General features: G+C 37.7%; 1 protein-coding gene across 1 annotated transcript in view; it reads left to right on the top strand.

Annotated features, from left to right (window-relative positions):
* Kynu (kynureninase) overlaps nucleotides 1-19,672 on the top strand; it is a 119,999-nt gene extending 100,327 nt beyond the window's left edge. The window contains exons 11-14 of the mRNA XM_057755465.1: nucleotides 10,956-11,008; nucleotides 12,723-12,808; nucleotides 18,107-18,337; nucleotides 19,330-19,672. Coding sequence (XP_057611448.1) covers nucleotides 10,956-11,008; nucleotides 12,723-12,808; nucleotides 18,107-18,337; nucleotides 19,330-19,461 — 502 coding nt within the window. The 3' untranslated portion in view covers nucleotides 19,462-19,672. The remainder of the gene's footprint in view (nucleotides 1-10,955; nucleotides 11,009-12,722; nucleotides 12,809-18,106; nucleotides 18,338-19,329) is intronic.
* Nucleotides 19,673-22,424: the final 2,752 nt, after the last annotated feature.

Here is a 22,424-nt window from a genome sequence, read left to right as displayed (position 1 = left end):
TGTGGCCTACCAGTAAGGTTCTGGCATCTTCTCTTTCAGCAGCTCTATAGTGTCTTCATGATTCTGCCATCTTTCTCCCTGCATTCAGTTTAGCTTTTCCTTTTTAGCTCTATTCTGCCTGGCCACAGGCCAAAGCAAGTTCTTATTTAACCAATGGCAATAAAACATATTCTAAGCATACAAAAGAAAATTCCACATCATTTCCCCTTTTCTGTTTAAATAAAAAGAAAGGTTTCAATTTTAACATAGTAAAATTACATATAATAAAACAGTTATAAAGCAAGAAATATAGTTAGAATATTTCTCTTTGAGTCTAAAGTTTCATATCTAACTTGTCTTTTATCATAACTAGGGAAAACTATAGCTATAACTATGTGTCTTCAATTCCATCAAAGACCCCAGAGGGATATAATATTACCTAAGTTAACAGGAAGTTCATTGTAAGAAACTCCCGAAACTCTAAAATTGACAATATCTTGGTGCCTAGATAGCCACCCAAAGTTCTTCTGTAACATTGGGGTATCCATCTTCAGCCTACAGGCCCATAGTATCCAGCAGATTTAACCATGAAACAGGAAATTTGAATGACTATTTTGCCTATATTGCTAGTTTTTCAGTAATGTTCCTCTGCATCCTGCAGAATGTTTGATAGACTCTTTCATGAAGCAGAAAACCTGAAGTACTATCTCACATTCTTTAGGCAAGTTCATGGGTCCTTCATGTTCAGTTTATACAGCATGCTATCAAGCAGTCCATGCAAAAGCAGTTTCTTGCCCAAATGGCTAGCCCTGTCATACTAAAGGCAAATTCCATATGAGTTTCTTCAATGTCCACCAACCTCTCTGAAGTAACTGGTGCTGCCAGAAGCAGACATGTCTCACTGTCAAGATCAGTCTAATTTTTTAAGACCTTTTAAATGCCATATTTTGTAGGTCTTTGAAGTGTTGAAGATTACCTGTCTAACTGAAGTACCTCTCTATTTATCTAGAAAACCTAACTAACATAACTATATTTGACTATTATAAATGACTATCTATTAATCTCTAGTCCTTAATTATACATTACATTTTTAAATGAGCTGTATAAACATAATACCTTAAACAAGTGTATAAATATACATATAACAAAATTGATCTTAAATTTGTACCCATAGACCAAGAGTCATACCAATGTAAAGTATTCATTTCTCAATCATATCCCCTTTAAATAAAAATAAACATTTATAAATAACCATTTTGGGAATTTGGGTGTAGTTTTCTCCAAACTACTTTCTGTTGTTTGTTTGGTGAAGTATTTTTAGGGTTTATGGAGACCTTTCAGGGGGTCTTGTTTTATCAAACCACATTAGCCTGGAGGAAATCCACAGGTTATATATATATATATATATATTGGTTTAGCTTAACATTCTCTAGAATCAAATCAAGTTTCCATCTTTACATGGCTTTTTTATTACTCTATTACTTTTTCTTCTTTCTCTCTTAAGCCTAGGTACATTTATCAACACTTCAACACTGTGACTCATTCAGATGTGTCTTTTGTCTGAATCTGTCTTATTGTGTATCTGTGTTCATTTTCTGGACAGAATCATTTTTTTAATACTAAGCTGCATGGCTCGGACTAAGTCTACTGCTTTACCTGTTGGCTCTGCCTTGTCCAACATGGCAAGGGTACATTCACTGACCCTCTGAGCCATGCTCACTGCACCAGTTCCAGGGACACAGCGTTCCTATGTAAACCATTAAGCAACTTATAACACTCTGTCACAATCTCATTTAAATGCACCTTACCAGTACCTTCCAAAAAAGTTGTTCATGCTGCCAAGATGAACCAGGAAGCCATCTCTTAAAGAAGTCATGCCTCTGCTTACAGCCAGAAAACAGAGCCTTTCTGAAATAAAATGTGGCTACCAAGATGCTCCAGTTGACTTCTGTTTTATGGGTCTAGAAGCCCTTTATATTTTAAGCTTTCTTAGACTTTATGAGGATGTATGTTGCTCCATGTTGGGTACCATTTTGTAATTGGAGTCTATACTTTAGTTTCCTGACCATGGTGACCAAGATAATCACACAAAAACTATATTAATTACAACACTGTTTGGTCAATGGCTCTGGTATATTTCTGGCTAGCTCCTACGTCTTAAATTAACTCATTTCTATTAATCTATATATCACCATGAGGCTGTGGCCTAATGGTAGGGTTCTAGCATATTTTTCCTTCAGCAGCTACATGACTGCCTTCTTTCTTTAGCTATCCCCATATAGCTCTAGTCTGCCCTGCAATAGGCCAAAGCAGCTTCTTTATTAACCAATGATAATAAAACATATTTCTAGCATACAGAGGGAAATACCTCATCAGGGTTCCTCTTTCCACATAATGTTATCCTCATTAGCATATGTTATTAATTTGTTTCCTTGGTAATAGCCACTTTAAACTGAGGATGATGAAATTTCAAAGTAGTTTCAATTTGAATTCCTAGATAACTAAGAATATTAGTTGGTCAGTTAGAGTTTTTTTTTTTTTTTTTTCAAAATCTTTATGTCTGGAACACTGGCCCACTTATTTATTGGCAGATTTCTGTGGGTGTTCATTACAGTATTCCAGGTTTTAAAAAATGGATTCTAGATAGTAACCCCTTCTCTGAAGTAGAGATGGCAAAGATTTTTCTCTCATCTTGTAGGCTGGTAGATTGGTTCATAGTTTCTTTTAATACACAGAATCTTTCTAATTTGATGTGATCCTACTGTAAATTAGTAGGGATACTTGCTGTGCCATTGGATGAATTCAGGAAGTTCTTGTCTGTAACTGAATCCAGGCAAGTTTTCTCTACATTTCCTCTAGCACTTTCAATGTTTGTTCATTTAAATGAAAGTCTTTGATTCACTTTGAACTGATTTTTGGGTAGCATGACATTCATCGATGGAATTTAATTCTTCTCCAGGTGAATATCCAGTTTTGCTGATACCTTTCACTGAATAAGTTGTTATTTTTCCAGTATGTTTTTTTTTTTAATATCCCCATCAAGTGTTAGGAGCCCATAAGTGTTGGTTTATTTCTAGACTATCTATTTTATTTTATTGGGCTATATGTTTGTTTTTGTGCCAGTACTCTTCTGTTCTTGTCACTATTGATGTATAGTATAATCTGAAGACAGATAATGTGATACACCTGCCTATATTCTTTCTGCTTAGGATTGCTTTTGGTATCCATGGTCTTTACATTTTCATATGAATTTTAGGATGTTTTCTAGTTCTATGAAAACTTTGTTTTAATTTTAGTGGAGATACCATTAAATTTGTAGATTACTTTTGCTAGTATATTCATTTTTTACTGATATTTCCTTTTTTTAAATTTATTTCTTTATTTTATTCTTTTTTAATTAAAATTGTATATTCGTTTTTAATACTAAGTATGTTACCATTCTTCTGTTTTATCATCTCCCTTTTCATCACTGATTTTCATAACTTAGAGTTCTCTATTTATGTTAATTTAGCTAAGAGTTTGATAATCTTGTAAGTTTCTTGAAAGAAACAGTTATTTGATTACTAATTTTATTTATTGCTCTTTTAGTCTTGATTCCATTAGTTTCTGTCCTGATCTTTATTATTACTTCTTGACACCAGCTGCATTTGGGTTTGATTTTGTCTTGTTTTCCTATAGTTTTGAGATGCATCACTAGGTTATTTATTTGCCATCTTTCTGATTTTTTTTTATGAACACAGTTACAGTGATAGCCTTTCATCTTACACCATGGTTCGATGTGTCCCAAAGGTTCTGGTGTGTAATACAAAATTTTTCTTTTGATTATAGTTTAGAATCAGCACTGAGATTATCTATAAAGAAGAGAACATTTCCCCCTTGGTACAGTCTTTTGTTCATATTTCTGTTATGAACATGTCATTGTGTAGTCTCAAGATAAGTTATCTTTTCCTCTTGTGATGCTATGTTGAACAGTAGGTCTTTGATGTCCCTGTTAAACATAAACATAAACCATCATAACTCATACTCTTGAATTTTTAATATTAACCCATACACAGAGATGACAAATACTCGATTCTTAAGTGAATATACAAAAATGAATGAAAGTGTGCTAAATAAGAAAAGATTGAAATATTGCTCCCAATTTTTTCTTTGATCTCGCTGAAAATGAAATGAAAAAACACGTTACTGTATTTTTCCACCTTTGTGTCTCAAAGTCAGACTTTTCAAGAAAATGACTAGAGGTAAATCTGAAATCACTGAGTGCGGAAGGCTCATATACTACAAAGTTATATGTGGCTGCAAAAGAAATAATTCTACTTAATAAATCATTATTTTGTACATTTTCAACCTGTAAACAAATAAAGATAGTTCCAAGTTCATACTGTCACCAAAACCTTTACTTCATTCAGCAATAAATTTTATCTCTTCTACATTTTTCTTAATTTTTTTTTCAAAAACTATCATTTAAGTTACTAATCTAATAACAATTAATTCTGGAACAAATTTTATCAAAACATCCTTCTCTTGAAATATTTTATAAACTGCCGCTGGCCTGAGGTGAACATGGGCATTGGCATCATGTAGATTAAATAGCAAATTCTTGGCTATCTTACAAACATTTACAGAGGCAATGACTCTTTCAATTAGAATGACCTATATCTTTTTTCTTCCCTTTGTGTTTTTGTGTTTCTTTTTCTGTGGGCATGGAGTTTATAGATTATTACCAGAAATGTCTCTTATTATGGTATGCCTTTTAAATGAACTGTGTTGTGTCTGTCTTTCAGTCAGCTCTTCCCTGTTTTTATACTTAATAACTATGAACTCATGAAGATTGACTTGATAATCTTATATAAATAAATTCCATTATATTTCTTCTTCCACTTTACCTTGCTGTCATTCAGACAGTTACATGAAATGTTTCCAGAATTTCCACATTACACTTAAGAAAGTTCTGATTTTTATTCTAAACATATAGAAAAGAATAGATATTTTGAAGAGTGGTGAGTTGACTCCGTAGATAAAGGTGCTTACTATCAAGCTGAATGAATTGAGTTCAATCCCTGGGACCCACATGGTAAAGAAAAAAAATAGACTTCTTCAAGTTTTCTTCTGAACCCTACAAGGCTCTAGGGCACACAAGTCCATAACCTTCCACACACAAAAATAAGTAAATAAATAAATGTGATTAAAAATAAGAAATCTTTTGCTAAGTATACCTTTGTTTAGACTCCTGTTTAAATGAATAATTTTAAAAGTTAAAATAAAAACAAGTTTTAAAACTATTAAGTAAATTTCAATGAAAACCTCTTCATTGCATGCTGGTTACTTTTCAGATGGTGGACAAAGCAGTGGGCTTTAATCAAGAGTGGTTTACTGGGGAAAGTCGCTTTACTGAAACACAGTGCCTCTTTCATGCTTCTCTGCCTCTCTCTCTCTCTCTTTCTCTGATAGTTTTCCCTTCCTTTTCTGATAAAATAGACCCATATTTTTGCTTGCCTTCTCCATGGGAGCCCCTTTCTCATTCCAAGGTAGGTCCATTTTCCTGCTTGTGCTCCCTGCATTGACCATTCATGACACATCACACCACACACATATCCCGACCTACAATCTAGTCAAGTCTCTAAATGCACAAATTTGTATTCTGGCTGGAGATAAAACAAAAGCAAATGTCCAAGTAATTATTAAATATGATCAAAATACATACTGCAGGTACTCTTCATCTTTCTTGATTTTGTGCAGTGTGGCATCAAAATTTCTTAGTCCCATCTAACATTATCTCATTACCAATTGACCAACTTTCCTCGCCTCCTCCTTCACCCTTTCCAAACTCTGATAGTCATTATTTTACTCTAAATGCACTTAAAATCAGGTCCTTTACAATTCTGCGCATCAATTGCACTGTGTTTGTCTTTCTGTACATGTTTTGTTTCAATTAATATAATATCCCCATTTCTATCATGTTGTCATAAATGACAGGATTTCTTTCTTCCTCTATGGTTGAATATTGTGACTACATACATACTAAGTTTAGCTAGGAGTTAGAAAGATGGCTCAGTGGTTAAGAGCACTTGCTACTCTTCCACAGGACCGGAGTTTGGTTCCCAGAACCCCCAAAGTGACTATCAACCATCTGAAACTCCAGGTGCAGGGAGTTACATGCCATCTTCTGGTCTCTACAGGCATTAGATGCATGTGTTACACAGACATATATTGCAGACAAAATACCTACATACATAAAGTAAGTAAATCTCTAGATCAGTTTATTCTTTGTGATATAAATTGAAAATGACTGTTTAGATTGTTACTCAAATAATCTTTTCTAGTTGTTTGTTCTACAGAAAAGTTCTCAAGATTCTTTTCACTTTTATTACACAATGAATTATGTATTTATTCACTTGTTGACATACTCTATGTTGTTTTGAATTGGAACTTTCACAGATAGTAAAATCTTCCAGGAAAATTCCCTGTCATCATACTTTTTCACAAAGATATTTCTTAGTGTTATTTGTTTTCTGTCTGACATTTGAGTCAGCTTCACTTTTCATAAATAAAAACAAGCTTGTTTGCATTTTTGTGTGGCTCATATTAGATTTGTACATCAAATCAAGGATAATTGGTTTTCTTTCTATACTGATTACTAATCAAGTCCTTCTGAAGTGGTTTAGAAATGGTGGCAAACACCTTTAATCCCAGCACTCAAGAGGCAGAGGCAGGCTAATCTCTGTGAGTTCAAGGCCAGCCTGGTCCAGGAGAGCTAGTTCCAGAACAGATTCCAAAGCTACAGAGAAACCCTATCATGAAAAACCAAAACAACAAAACAATCAAAAAAATGTAGGCCTTACATGTTTCTTGGTAATATATCTAATCTATATAATAATGCAAATTTGTCTTTAAGAATTTACTTTTGTAATAATTACGTGTTAAACTATTATATTAAATTACCAATTTGTTCTTACCGAGTGCAGAATTATATAACTTGAAATTAGTAACAATTTGCTTCCTTTCCCTCTTTTTTTCATCCATAAACTATTGCAATTTATGCAGGAAGCTTTGGTGTTTCCCTGCCACTGTCAAATTCTTTATGCTTGTGTTTGTTTACACTTAAGATTAGTTTGCTTTTATAACTTATATAAATAAGTTATTCTAACTTAGTTTCTATCGATATTATATTGCTCTTATAAAATAGTAATTTTTCAAACATTTTATGTCTGATTGAATAATTTTTGATGGATGAGAATAAATAATTTTGAGATTTATCTATTTCTGTAAAATCTTTCGGTGTAAACTTTTTTTCTCTCCGAGATTAAGTTAAATAAATCACCTTCTTTTAGAAAAGTGCTCATTTTATTGATGTTTTAAAATATTTTAGGGCATCTGCTTTACGATAAGCTAATTTTCCTTGTCTATGAGTAACCCTGCACATGACATTTTTCTTTGGCTTTCTTACATTGTCTTCCATTTTCCTAAGGAGATAGAGTCTCCTGACCACTGCTGACTTCGTGATGCTCACGGGACCTGTTGGCATTTGTTGCTATGGCAAATGTATCTGGGCTTCATTCAGTGTTGCTTAAGGTTGTGTCTTCTGTTTTCAGGGCTTCTAAAGGAGTATTTCAACAAACTGCTTTTCTGCTCACTGCTTTGGAGCAAAATCTTCTGATTCTTAGGATTTTATTTTAAATTTTCTTTTTTAAAAATTCTGTTATTTTCTTTCATTGAATAGTGGTGTTTTGGACATGTGTCTTCTTCCTTCTGCCCAGCCACCATCACCCTTTGCCTGACTTCCTTTTCTTTCTGAACTCCTATAAGCTAAAGCTCTAGTATGGAGGTATGTGTATGACACTTTTTCTAAGTGTCATACAAACATACACACACTTGCACATGCATTCACATCTATTCATCCCATTAAGGGAACACAGAATAGGTAAGATTTAAATCAAAGTCTACTTTGCAAAACAATGAGTTTTCATTTGGGTGACTAACAAGAGTAAGGGCAATGCATTTCTTACAGAAGTATAGGTGACTCAAAACAGGACTGTCACCCAAATGGCCACCCCAGTAACTATAGTGACTGATGAAAGCTACAGTCCCGAAGATCTCTGCACAGCTCACAAATATCTGCAGAAATTCCAAAATCTCTTCTGGGCAGTGAGGCTGGTCACTTTCCTGGAGGGCATTGATTTGCTGCTTCTCATAACTGCTCTACCTACCACACTGGGTCTGTCCTATTCTTAGACTTTCCCTTGACGTTTCCCATTACACGGAGTATTATTCGCTAAGCCTTTGGCATTTATTGATTCAGTTGCTGTATATTTTCCATTACCTTTTTGGCAGTTCCTGTGGCTTATGATTTCCATCTGAGGAGAGGGGTTGCTACTTTAATGGAGAGTTTTGTGACGATTCTTCATGTTGTTACTACTGTTATCTTCCATGTATTTTGTCAAATCCTCCTTTAGAAAGGCTTGATTGCTTGTAATCCACATCAGTAAACAGATGGAAAAGTTTGCTTTTCTCTGAATGCTTAGCAAAAATAGGCATCCCAAAGTTTACATCATGCTGTTAGTTCAGTACCTTAAACGTGGAGTTTAATTTTCCTATTATTCGAATTTTTCTTTATTTATGAGATTGAGATACATTATTTGTTTTGCTGAGTAGGGGCACATTACATTTCCTCTTTGATCAGATTTGTTCCTCATTCAGAAAAACATAGCTCTCGAAATATTTTCCTATTTCTCCTCTCTGAAAAACAATAAATAAAAATACTCGTTATGAAATCACTCAAAAGTAGTAAGATCATTTCTTTCCCTATCTGATATTTCTCTATAATTGTTCTACCTTTTTAATACAGAATTTTAGGTGTTTACAAATCTAATGTATATTACTTTACTTGTTCTTTTTTGTGTGTACACTTAAGAAGAAACTCTCTTTAAAACACTGAAAATAAGGTTAGAGGTAGTTCAGGGTTTAAGAACATTTGCTTCTGTTCTTCCAGAAAACCTGGGTTCAGCTCCCAGCAACTACATGGAGCAGCTTGCAACTGCATATAATTCCAGCTGCAGTTCCTCTTCTGACCTCCACGGATACCCACATTCATAGTGTACATATAGACAAGTAGGCACACATGCATAGACAAAAATGAAACATAAAAATTAAAAACAATAAAAATATACAAACATTTTCTTTACTTTGGGGTGTTTTATCTCACAGTGAGCATGCAGCAGGTGACACAAGGATGGATTTTATGTATTCTACCCAATTCTTTTTGTCTTGAATAGATTTCTTTTGCCAGTACTGTGTTTATTCATTTAATGCATTTTATAGCATTCTATATTTTTAAAAGCTTGTTGAATATTATTTACAGTAAATAAAACAGTAAACTCCTTTTGATATGCATGCATTTCAGACTTTATTTTACTTTCATGCATTTATTATGTAGAAATTGATAAACATTTCTCCAAGTTCCAAAAGGCGGTATCATAGTCTTTATTCCAAAGGCATGGCAATGACAATACAGTGCTAGTCAGCCTGCGTAACAAATACCTGGGAGGAAGAATTCAACTGAGAAACAGTTAGTCTGCATCTCAGTGGTGGGGTTTTAGTTCATGGTCAGGGGACTCCATTGGTGCTTGGGCCTGTGATGAGGCAAAGCCTCATAGAGGTGTAGTAAGAAGGGTCACTGTTGGTTCCCAGCTGCCTGGCTAGCTTAGAGCCTAAATAATCATACAGAAATTATATTATTTAAAAACACTGCTTGACCGATTAGCTCTAGCTTGTTATTGGCTAACTCTTACATATGAATTTAACCCGTCTCCGTTAATCTGTGTATCACCACAAGGTCGTAACCTACCAGTAAAATTTCAGCAAATCTATCTCAGCCGGCGACTCCATGGCATCTCCCTGACTCTGCCCTTCTTTCTCCCAGCATACAGCCTAACTATCTCTGCCTAGTTCTGTTCTTCTCTACCATAGGCTCAAAGTAGTTTTTTATTCATTAACCAGTAAAAACAGAAAAACCACATAGACAGAAGGACCTCCCACACCGTAGAGGAAGGTCATAGAGAGGGGCATCTCACCTCCTGGCACCCAGTAGGCAAGGAGAAGAGTCACAGGAAAAGGTCAAAGCTACACACAGTGCCCACAGTGCCACTCTTCTCCAACGAGGCTCCACCTTCTGCATTTCTACCGACTAATCAAAGTTTGAGGGCACCAATGGAGTAGACCCCAGATTAGAGCAGAGCTTCCATGATCAATTTCTATGTCTGATGAACCTCCATGGTTCACCAAAGAGTATGCTTGCTCATCTCATTCTAATCACTGTATCTAATCAAGTTGACAGGATGTCAAGCAAACATTCTTCACAGAAAACTCACGATTGGAGGCACTGTGCTTTTCTCACAGTTTGATTGTGTGGCTTTTTGTTTGTTTGATTTGTTTTTTAATTCTAAATTATTTTGCTCTATTTTCCAATTAACAGTGAAATGCATGATTTTTTTCCTTTATAATTTGTATTTTCTGTCTGGGTACTTCTGATATACTCAATGAAAACTAAGCTCAAACTGAAAGAATACATTTCTTTAAAAAATTATTCATACGTTCTCAGCACTCTATTAAGTTTTGCTAGGCCAACTCTCTAGGACTTTACTGTAAAATATCATAGTATAATCGGTGATTGTAATGTTTATGCTTTAGTTTATCATTTAAAAATAAACCCCCACTAATGTTCTTCTGAAAGCGTTTGAAAAAAATTTAAATCATTGTATTAAAAATATTAATTGTAACTATATTTTATTGTTTTATTCTAAAATAAATAACGTGAGAAAATTTATTTTCCCTTATTTTTGATAGTGTCTTATCTTCTTGTGTAACATTTATATACTTAAGTATTAGCTAACTTTAACCACAATTTATTTTAATATGCTGGCCACAAATTCCTAAATCAACATTGTAGACCAAATGCCTATTGTTATCTTATATTTTAGGTTAGTGGGATGGTTTGGCCATGAACGCAGTACAAGATTTAAGATGGATAACAGTAAGTATATTCAATTTTATATTTTATATTCAATTTTGTTTTGCCTTCATTCTGATTTTCAGCTGACTTTGGATTCCATGTAATAGACATGTCCCATGGGGAATGCACTTTGAAAATGTCATTGTGGTTTCCAAAATAAGAAATGACATTTCAGTATGTAAGGCTAAGTGTTTATAGATTTAGCGTGATTTTGTATTTTATCCCTTTGAAGAGAGATTAAAGGAAGTGAAATCTAGCCTGCGGCTCATGTGGCTTGGTCAGATTCCCAAGTAGGAATGGCCAAAACACATGCAGGGAAGACGGAGCAACATGGTGATCAAGGCCAGAGCCAGAGAAACATGAATGTCAATCCCAATCTGCTGCTTAATAGTTTTGTAATAATGCCAGTCATTGTTTGTTCTGTTCCACATATTCAACGTGAATAATGTTGACTTCAGTGTTCAGTTTAAGAGTAAGTTAAATTCAAAATTACAAACCAAATGGCGTACTGGATTGCTTTAAACAAACGTTGACACTCATTTTTTCCAGTAATTCCCTTGCTATGGCATTTGCCACGTACCAAAGTATGAAAAGTGCTATAAGCAACTGCATCAATGGGTAGTAAGCTGCCAGGCACTAGGATCACAACTGTCCTCTTCCTTTTTCCCGTGGCTGTACTCCAGCCTTCTAGAACACCAGAGGTGTCATGAGCATTTGTCAGTTAGGCATAAATTTCAGTGTCCAGATCTTAGGAACTGTTTATATGTCTTTAAATTGGCAATAGCCAAGTCACAGAGTTTTGGTTGACAACCCCAGTAAAATAAAAAACCAGACTGCTAACCTGTTAGCTTCATGCCTGTCACCTCAATTAACTGAAGTAAGATTTCTTATCAGTCATGAGGGAATTTGATTGGTCACAAACTGAGCTGGCTCTACTGCCTTGACATAGGAGATAGGAACCATTTTAAGTGTTCTGCTCAGCTCTATATTGAGTTCTAAAGTAGCTATAAAGGCACATACACATCACCTAGGCCATTGTTCAAAGAGCCTTTGCTTTTAAAAAATGATTTGAAACCATGTAGTAGATTGAACTTTGCTTGCTGGTCTTATTTCAGCTAGCCCAAGGATTGATGACTTTCCAAAGACATTTAATACTTTTCTTTTAGTTTTAAGTGAATTTCTGATCACCCCAGTGTTATTAGATTTACCAACCCCTTTCTTTTCTAGCTCATCTTATATAGGCAGATCTTCTATCTCCTCTCCTTTTCCTAAGAAAACCATGTGACCTACTAAAACTCCTAGAGCTAAAATCACTTCCCTGGGTCATCTCATTCCTCTCTCTGCCTTCAGGTGACTCAGGTTCACATGCCTTGTTATCTTGATGTTCTCTCTCATAATATGACATTCAAAATAGCTTTTAGAGCATATTGTAAGAAGGAAATACTATCTTGGAGCCAGGAAGACAGAGGGTAGGGTTTAGACCATTTGTTTCTTCCTTGTGGGGTTCTAATGTCAAGTCAGCTGACAGGGCTGAGACCAAGTCATAGGCATTTCCATGGGATGAAAACATGCCAAAATTGTCCCTCCTCTGAGTTTCTTTTATTCAGGAATGTCTCTGGGGGAGGGTGATGGTTTTAAGTCTTACTTTTAAAATATTGACTTCTTCATAGTTGTAAGTCCCTCTTTAAAGGATGTTGTAAATAATGATACTACTATAATTATACTAATTTTTCAGAGCTGCAGTTAATCCCTGGGGCCAGTGGATTCCGAATTTCGAACCCTCCCATTTTGTTGGTCTGTCCCTTGCATGCTAGTTTAGAGGTAAGAAACCTGGGCTTCTGCCTTCCCACATCCTGTTCTGCTTGCCTCACCTGGTTGTCACAGGTCCTAAAAGGTTTCTACTACTCAGAAAGATCCTGAATAAGCACTAGCGATGGACAAAAGGCAGCATTTCCCACTGGGACAGTGACTATGACTGTGACCTTGAATTTGTTAATTGGACCTGATGTGGGAAGATGCATCCATGGCTGTTCTACTGAGATGTATATGGACTTGACTGAATCAATGTTCATCTTTCCATAAATCAAATAAGCATGCAATATTTAATTCTAAGTCAATTCATTCAAGAAGCTGATATGTACTGAGAAAGAATTGCTAGGCATTGTTGTGATTTCTAGGCATCCTGTTACCTCCAGCTGTGCAAGCCAAGGAACAACCAACATGCCCTGTAAAAGTTACATAACTTTGTAAGCTAAATGAATGGAGAAGCCATATATAGAATAAAGTGGCTTCACTAAACAGGGTAGATATTTTATAGTGAGGTGTCTATGGCATTATATCTATGTATAATTTGGCATAATCACTCAGTATTTTCTTTTAAATTAATTTATACATTTGTCTAAATTAATTTTACACAATATTAATATTTGTAAAATCATTTAGGTTTGTAGATATGTATGTATACAAAAAAGATATAGATAAATGAACATAATCTAGAAATTAAACTGTTACATGTTTGATATCACTTAGTGATATTCTAAATTTATTCCAGTAAATATAACACATATAATTATTACTTATCAGGTAATTAAAATTATATAACCTTGGGCTAGAGACGTGGCTCAGGGGTTAAGAATACTGGCTGCTCAACCACAGGACTTGGGTTTGATTGCGAGCACCCACATGTCAGCTCATAACTGTCTATAACTCCAGTCCTAAGGAATACAGTGCCTTCTTCTGGTCTCTGTGGGCACCATGCACACATTTGGTGCACATATCCACATGCATAAAGAGAAAACACCCATACATATAAAATAATAATACATTTCTAAAGTTATATATTTAATATTGATATAATTAAATTATTAAATAAATTCAACTAAAATGTATTTCAAATTACACCTCTTTAAACAGATGTTTTATGACTCCGTTAGTCAATTGAAGATTTGGGATTTTTTTAATACCTTCTAAAATCACCTAATTCGTGATATTTTGGGAAATCCTGTTGTGCAGGATTTGACCTTGAAAGTGGTGATTAGAAAAAAAAGGTCTCTCTTCTAAACCGAAAATATAGTAGTTTCTTATCATGGCCACTGGGTGGCAGTATCAAATTCCTGTTCTTGTGCACTTTTATCACTTGCTTTCTCTTTTCATCCTAGTTTAGGAAGCACCTACTCAGTTTGACCACTAGATGGAGCATGTGCTGTTTTCACCTTTTTGAACTGTTTCGTTTTGATAGAAAATAGACCAAGTGACAACAAGATCAGTTTTCAATTTGCTAAACACTTTTCAAAGTCTTTTGGAGGAAAAGTCTGTCCAGTACTTTGTCTAAGTATATTTAGTAGTTGTCTAGTACTATTTAATAACAAGTAACCATGAAGAGAAACAGTGTGTTTAGTGGTTTGGAAACAGGAGGTGTTACCCCACTTTGCAAGGCTGTAACAGAAGGGCTAAGAACGGAAGCAACCCTAGGCAGAGCTAGCATTTACCTCATTGCTTCTGATTTCCCTTATCCATATATTCTGAAATTGTCCATTTTATTATTATTATTTTTTTTTTACTCAAGACAGGATGACCTCCAACTCAGTTGCCTCCACCTTTGAGGTGGAGTGATTCCAGCCTGGGGGGCCACACCCAGTCCCTCTCATTTAGCAAACTATCTGCACAGAAGAGATGCGGACTCTCCTTTACTACCGCTGATATCCTACCATGCTGAATGAGAGACATGCACATCAACTTTCCATTCTCAGACTCTGAGCACCGACTGATCTTTTCCTTTAATACCTAAACTTAAACCTACCCAACAAACCTTAACAGCCACCTGCGGCTGGGCACACAGGTCACATTGGCTTTGGGTTTGGGATTTGGGGTTATTGTACCCATTCACTACCAAGGCTATGTTCTGGTCAAATGGTCTTTTCCCCATTTTTAGTTTTTAATATTTAGACATTTTAATTGAAATATAATTATGTCACTTTCCTCCTTCCCTTTTCTGCCTCTAGCTTCATCTTCCAACTCATTCTCTGCCCTTCTCCAACTGAGCCTCTTCTTTGATCATTATTGTTAAGTATACCACTCAATCTTTGCAGCAACTGAAGGGGTTTCAAAATTTTTTTTCCTCCACATTTTAAATTGCAAAGATTAAAAATTACAAAATAACACCCAATCCCCATTCCCATTCTCTGATATTATAATCCCCATCTATTTCTGAGTCAGGTCAGTAAGCATTGGCAAGTGAAGCTCCTTGACTTTATCTTATATGTTTGGTTTGTTTCTTTCTGGGAGAGAGCAGACCATGCTGTGGAGATGAGAAAGGAACAATGTTGGGGGAAATGTAAGAAAGGGGGTTTGAAGTGAGAAAATCTGTGCAATGGGGGAAGAGAGGACTTGGGGGAAGGCCAGCTGGGGGAGAAAAAGGACAAAGGAGAAAAGATGAGAGAGTGGGCAAAGGATACCCCTTTCTGAAACATGACCAGTACTTAAGTGAAAGACACAAATGATATAACCAGTTTGTCTTGTCCACTTCCCTTTCAAAACATTCTGTTTTTGTTTGTTCGTTTGTTTTTTTTATTTTTCGAGACAGGGTTTCTCTGTAGCTTTGTAGCCTGTCCTGGAACTAGCTCTTGTAGACCAGGCTGGCCTTGAACTCACAGAGCTCCACCTGCCTCTGCCTCCCAAGTGCTGGGATTAAAGGTGTGCGCCACCACCGCCCGGCAAGTTACAATTTTTTTGAATTTTATATTTAATGTTTGTATTTTATATAGCAATAAGTACACAATTTCTGCTCAATATATACATTTATAATGGTGTAAACTATATAAAAACTGTTCAAGCTGAGTGCATGGTGATGAAACCCAAGAGAGCAGCAAGGACAAATAAAATGTGTTTCTTCACAAGGCATAGGGACCCAAGTTTGAAAACATAAGACACCAGACAGGCATGGCAGCTCGCTCTTTACATCCCAGCACTCAGGAGGCAGAGGCAGAGGCAGGTAGATACCTGTGAGTTCTAGGCCTGCCAGGGATCCATAGTAAGACACTATCTCAAAGGAGAGGAAAGGAAGGAAGGAAGGAAGGAAGGAAGGAAGGAAGGAAGGAAAGAAGGAAAGAAGGAAAGAAGGAAAGAAGGAAAGAAAGGGAAAAAACCTGAAGGAAGGAGAGAAGAAAGAAGCAAAAGTAAAGGAAAGGTATGTAGAGAAAAAGAGAAATAAAATGAAAGAAAAAAGAAAAAAGTGATAGTTAATGGTCTCCAAGAGCTTCATTCCCTGCAGATACAAATGAATTGTTAAAAGTGATTGATACCTTTTTCTCCATATGCATAGGGTCTTCGTTCATGGAGCCCATACCCAAGGGAAAACACTCTCTTTGTACAGTCCTATTTTTCCTTGTTATTATATCCAGGGGATGCAGTGTTTACAAGTGGCTACACAGCAGTCGTGCCATATTAGGTACCGTTAGCAGGATCCTTAAATACTATGTGTGAGAGGATGTGTCAACATCACGTGAATGTTCAATGCTATTATAGTTATGGGGCATGGCTGTCAAGGGTTTGGGTACTTGCAAGAGTCCTGGAAGCAGGTGGAAAGGGGCAAATTGTATTTTACACATTACCCTATGTGCATATTTGGGGGCCAGTAGCTGAACCTGAAAATTTTATAGAATAGTTTATTAAACAAGATAATTCTAGAATCTTATGACATCCAGAGAAAAACTTGAGCTAATGCATCTCATTGTCCGTTTGTTTCAAAGTCTTATGAGACATGCCTGGCCACTCTGCTCCTACTCTGCAAAGAGTGTGCTGTCCTAAACCCTGACTGGCTTCCCAAAAGCCCCAGCTGGCCAGCGTCTTGTTTTGTAAAAGGTAATAAAACTCCCGGCAGTTTGGTCTTAATGTCCTGAAGCTGGTGATACAAAGACATCTGCACCTTCCTACACTTGCCTCTGCCTGCAGCTGCATCTTCCTGCAGCTCCATCTGCCTGCAGTAACAGGTGCAGTCACTCATCTCAAACAGTGCTTCTCTCTTCAGCAACTTCATAGCTTTACACCTGGACCTAGAGCCTGTGACTGGACCTTCACTAATTTCACTAACTCAGGGTCCTAACTTTTAGCAAATCCATACCTTATACACAGTAGATCCAGAGAAATCTTGGCTTACTGGGTCAAGTCTTATTAGAATTCCTTCTCCCACATGCTGTTTCATCTCTTGATAAATCCAGATATCACTGAATGACCTCACCCATATTTGTTCCTGATCTTTTGGCTCACATTACAGCAAAGGACATTAATAGTGTTCCATATGCATCACGGCGTTAACATTTCCTCTGGTCCTTATGTGGAGGATACATTTTTTAAACAAGGCAGAAAACCATGTCTGTTCTGGTCCATAATATTAGCAAAACGATTATTGTAGACCCTTGCCACCTGAGATTCTGATAGTAAGTGACAGTGTTTTACACAAGAATTTTACAAAGAAAAGAGAGGTAGAAGGTACTGGCAACTAAATTCCTTAGCAGTAATACATATTTATGCAGCATTGTTAGAGTTCTTGAGAAAATCAGCTTCATAATTTAACTTTACAAATATAAACTGGGTGATGGCGATTCACACTTTTAATCCCATCCACTCAGGTGGATTTCTGAGTTCAAGGACAGCCTGGTCTAAACAGCAAGTTCCAGGGCAGTTGGGGCTACATAGAGAAACCACGTCTCAGAAAACAAACAACAACAACAAAATACTACTGACTTGGGAAAATATAGTGATCAACAAGATGTTGTGGATGATACCAATATTCACATTTGCACATGTATTTTTCTTGTGTGGAATGTTCTGTGGACCAAACTACAGCCAACAGTTGAATGCTCTTAAGCAAAAGTTTCCTTCTCTTGCAAATATTCTTTAAAATGGCATTCACATATATTTTCTGTCATGGAAACTTTACCTTCACTATTAATGACAAAGCATTTAAAAAGATGGCATGTTTAAATAGAGAAAAGATTTTCTGAAAGGTGATGAGCTTTTAATAGAACGAAAATGGGAATTTCCTTTTTATGTGCAATTTACATTTAAGTGTTGTATCTCTTTAAATCAGTAGGTATTGCTAATCTGATTGTCATTTCTCAGCTCTTCCAGCAAGCAACTATGGCAGCCCTGAGGAGAAAATCCATTCTGCTGACAGGCTATCTGGAATACATGCTCAAACAGTACCGCAGCAAGGGGAACACAGAAAACAAGGGGCCACTTGTGAACATCATCACCCCACCCAGAGCAGAGGAACGTGGCTGCCAGTTAACACTGACCTTTTCCATTTCCAAGAAAGGCGTTTTTAAGGAACTGGAAAAAAGAGGAGTCATTGTATGTATATGATCAGTTTATGGTTTGCATTGAACCACAGGTCCTCTTTGGGTTCCAGCTTAGGATGGGTCTTAGGTTCCTCAGTTTACCCCTTATTACCTATCATTCCTGTCAGCCAGTCAGGATAAGTCGAACACCAACTTAGCACTCAGCACTCTGCAGACTGATAGCCACGAGGGCCCTCTGCTGTTTCTGATCAAACAGAGTAAACAACAAATCCTGCTTTTGAGAAACAGTCTTGTTATTTACTCAGTTTTTAACAGTTAAGCAGGGATACATTTCATCAGACTCAGTGAAGAAAAGGTTTTCACCAGTTTTGACTTGTAAATATAAGGACTGATAGATAGATAGATTTGTAAATGTATAGATAGATAGATAGATAGATAGATAGATAGATAGATAGATAGATAGATAGACAGATAGATATAGATAAATAGATGATAGATAGATGATAGATAGATGATAGATAGATGATGGATAGATGATACATAGACAGACAGACAGATAGACATAGACATATTCTTAAACTTGCTCATGGTGATGATGAGATGATGTGTAATTATGTGGTCCTACTTCCAAACCCATCAGCAGTTCTGGGGACATAAAGACAATTCCCCTCTCTATGATCAGGGGTTAGAGAATTAAATGAAGGTTGGTTTCTAAAGCTCCTAACATCTCACTGAGGGCTTGGACATTTAAACTGGTCCCAGGGTTTCATCCACCCTGAGGCTTATCCTCTGGAAAGCTGGGTAGAGAACCCATTTTTAAAGATAACTCTCGGTGACTTCAGAAATATAATTTAGACATTCACATTGAACCCACTGCTGTGTCAATATTAAGAAGAAAGTTTAGACTTACAGAGACAGAGAGTTTTTTAAAAAAATGCTTGTGTATTGAGTTTTAGGGAAGTCATGATCTACGGAATTTTATATTGTAAGTAGGGTTTCTGTGTGTGGATACTGCTAAGATGATGACTTTTTTTTTCTTTCCAGTGTGACAAACGAGAACCAGATGGCATCCGTGTGGCCCCTGTTCCTCTCTACAATTCTTTCCATGATGTTTATAAGTTTGTCAGACTGCTTGCTGCCATACTTAACTCTGCAAAAACTATTCATGTTATCTAGAATAACTCAAGCAAATCTCACTTCACTACTCTTGAATTGCAGTCATTAATAATTATCAGGAAATTGATTGCATCGAACTGGTAATAATTATATAAACTTAGAGAAAACTTGACAAATGTATTAATGACTGTGTTGCTGGGGAATGTAGAGTCTCTAAGACTGGGAAATAAGACATTCCATGGCTCCAACCTGTAGGCCACTGTCTTGATCAGCTGTGCATTCCACGGTCGCTGAAAATTTTTCTGTTTAATTGGTGATTAAACTGACAACTTTATAATCTACGTGGACTTCTTGTATCAGCATAGGAAATGTCTCTTTAATTCTGATGTAAAAACAAGTTTTCCTTTTAAAACATGCAACTTAGTCATCTGAAATATGTATGATCTTGTGATGTTCCATCCAATTCCAGGAAAAGAAAACCCACTTTCTATGCCATTACAATCGTGTGTGTGTGTGTGTGCGTGCGCGTGTGCATGTGCGTGTGTGTGTGTGTGTGTGTGTGTGTAATGCACATACACGACAGATGAGGGTGAAGGTGCTTAGGTCTACATGCTCATGTGAAGACAGAAAGAAACACTGGCTATTTATAAAATTTTTATTCATATATAAATATATATGTGTGTGTGTTTGTTTTGCTTGCATGTTTGTCTGTTCATCATGTATGCACATGCTGTGTTCACAGCAGCTAGAATAGGGTATCATATCACCTGGAACAAGAGTTACAGTCATTCATGAGCTGCTGGGTGGGTGCTGGGAATCCAACCCAGGTCTTCTGGAAGAGCAACCAGGGCTCTGGTCCTCTTTACATATCTCCACAACCCTTCTATCTCATATTTTCATACAGGCTTTCCCATCAAATCTGGAACTCATCCCTTCAGCTTGTGTGGCTGACCAGTGAGTGAGTGTTCATGGTTTCTCTGTCTCTGCCCCCTTCCATTAGTGCTGGATTACAGGTGCACACTGTCTCACATAGATTTTACATGGGTTCCGGTATCTGAACACAGGTTCTAATGTTTGTGCAGCAAGCATTCAACCACCAAGCCATTCCCCAGTCATCACTTTGCTATTTTAACTTTGTTTTTTATTTATACTTTGTGTCTTTCACATCATACATCTCTATCCCATTCATTTCCCAGTCCCTTTGGATTTACCCTCTGCCCTTGAAACCTTCCCACCAAAATAAAATAAAATTTAAGAGAAAAAGAAGAAGAAAACCAGTTTCATCATAGAAGCTGTAGTTTGACACGGTGAGTCATGTAGCAAACTCTTTTATCCATATATCTTAATTGCAAGTATTCAATGCAGTGAGTGTTTGGTCTGGTTCTAGGTCTTTGATTTCTGCTACACTTTGATGCTGGGCTGTCACTGGAACTCCTCTTGGTTATCCTGTTCTTGTGTTGTGGAGATCCCACAGCTTTGGGTCTGTAAGATCACCCCCTTCACATGCTCCAAGAGATCACAGATGAGTTAGATGTTGGGGTGGGCCAACTCATAAACCTGGTTCTGGACATGGGTAATTACTGTGTTGGTCAGCCCACCAGCTCCCCCAAGTCCTCACCACCAGGGTGGGCTCTCCTGCATTGCCCAGGCTAGTTCACCCCTTGGAGTGATGAGCAAGAGGTGGGACCACTTCTCCGGCTTTCATGTCCTCAGATGACCCTATTTTCCCACACCTAAACCTTCGGGGCCAGTTCTACTAGGCACCACTCTCCCGAGTGCCGCTGCTGTTAAGGGGCAGGAACAACTTTCTTGCTCTTACAATCTCAGGGCTAGCTCTCGCACCTACCTCAATCCTTGATGGGTGTGGGCAGGGGGGGGAGCACCACTCCCCCCGCCCATGTTGCCACATAACAGACGATTAATGGGGACTGCTCTCCCATGCTCACAACTTCGCGTCTGGTTCACGCATACATTGGGGTTGGTTCTATTGTGTTGCCCAGGTGAGGTAAAGGGCCTGCTCGCCTGAGTGTTGTAGCTGGTGGGGGCAGGGTCAGCTCTCTCACTCTCATGACCTCAGGGCCAGCTCTCCCACCACCTCAAGCTTGATGAGGGTGCATCTCTCCCTGTTCATGCCACCAGATGACAGATGGCAGGTGAGTGATGGGGACAGCTTCAGGACTGGCTCACCCACGCCTCCTCCAATGCCGTTGACTCTATTGTGCTGCCCAGGCAGGGTGAGGTTGGTTAAGGGGAGGGTCAGCTTCCTCACCCACCACAGGTGGCAGGGGAAAGGGGGAAAGGGCATCTTTCTCTTACCCTCACCGCCGCTTGGCAGACAAGTGGCTTGTGGTCAGCTACACCCTCGGGTCTATCTCAGTTCCTCCCCTGCCAACAGGGTCAGCTCCACTGTGCTTCCCAGGCAAGGAACAGGGCCCACTTTCTTGAGCACTGCAGGGGGCAAGGGGGAGGGTCAGCTCCTTCATCTGTAGCAGGTGGTGAGGTGCCAGGGCTAAGGGGGATGGGGCATGTCTCCCCTGCCCACACCACCGCATGAGAGATGAGTTGTGGGGACAGCTCTCCCAGTCTTACAACCTCAGGGCTGACTCACCTCCACCAGCGGGGTTGGTTCTCTTATGCCACCCAGGTGAGGTGGAGGGTCTGCTTCCTTGAGTGTTGCAGCTGTGGTAAATGGGTCAGCTCTCTAGCCAACTGGAGAGGGTAGGGACAAGGTGGGGGTCATCTTTCCCTCCCCCCTATCACCACACCACAGATGAGGGAGGCAGTACCAACTATGCCCCTCTCACATCCTCAGGGCTCAGCCACTGCTTTTGATGCTACTACTAACATACATCTATTGGCGAAGTATTCTAAAATCGCATGTATAAACAGCAAGATATAATGCTTACTACATGACCGGGGGTACTCATTGGATAAACTTGAATGAAATAAACTAGGTCAGACAACTACTTTTGATGCAGCAAGTAATACAACGTCAGACCGTGACAACGGTACCGACACACACA

Source organism: Chionomys nivalis, chromosome 22, assembly GCF_950005125.1.
Source record: "Chionomys nivalis chromosome 22, mChiNiv1.1, whole genome shotgun sequence".
NCBI lineage: Eukaryota > Metazoa > Chordata > Mammalia > Rodentia > Cricetidae > Chionomys > Chionomys nivalis.
The sequence above is the reverse complement of the archived record's forward strand: the minus strand, read 5'-3'. Positions and strand labels throughout refer to the sequence as shown.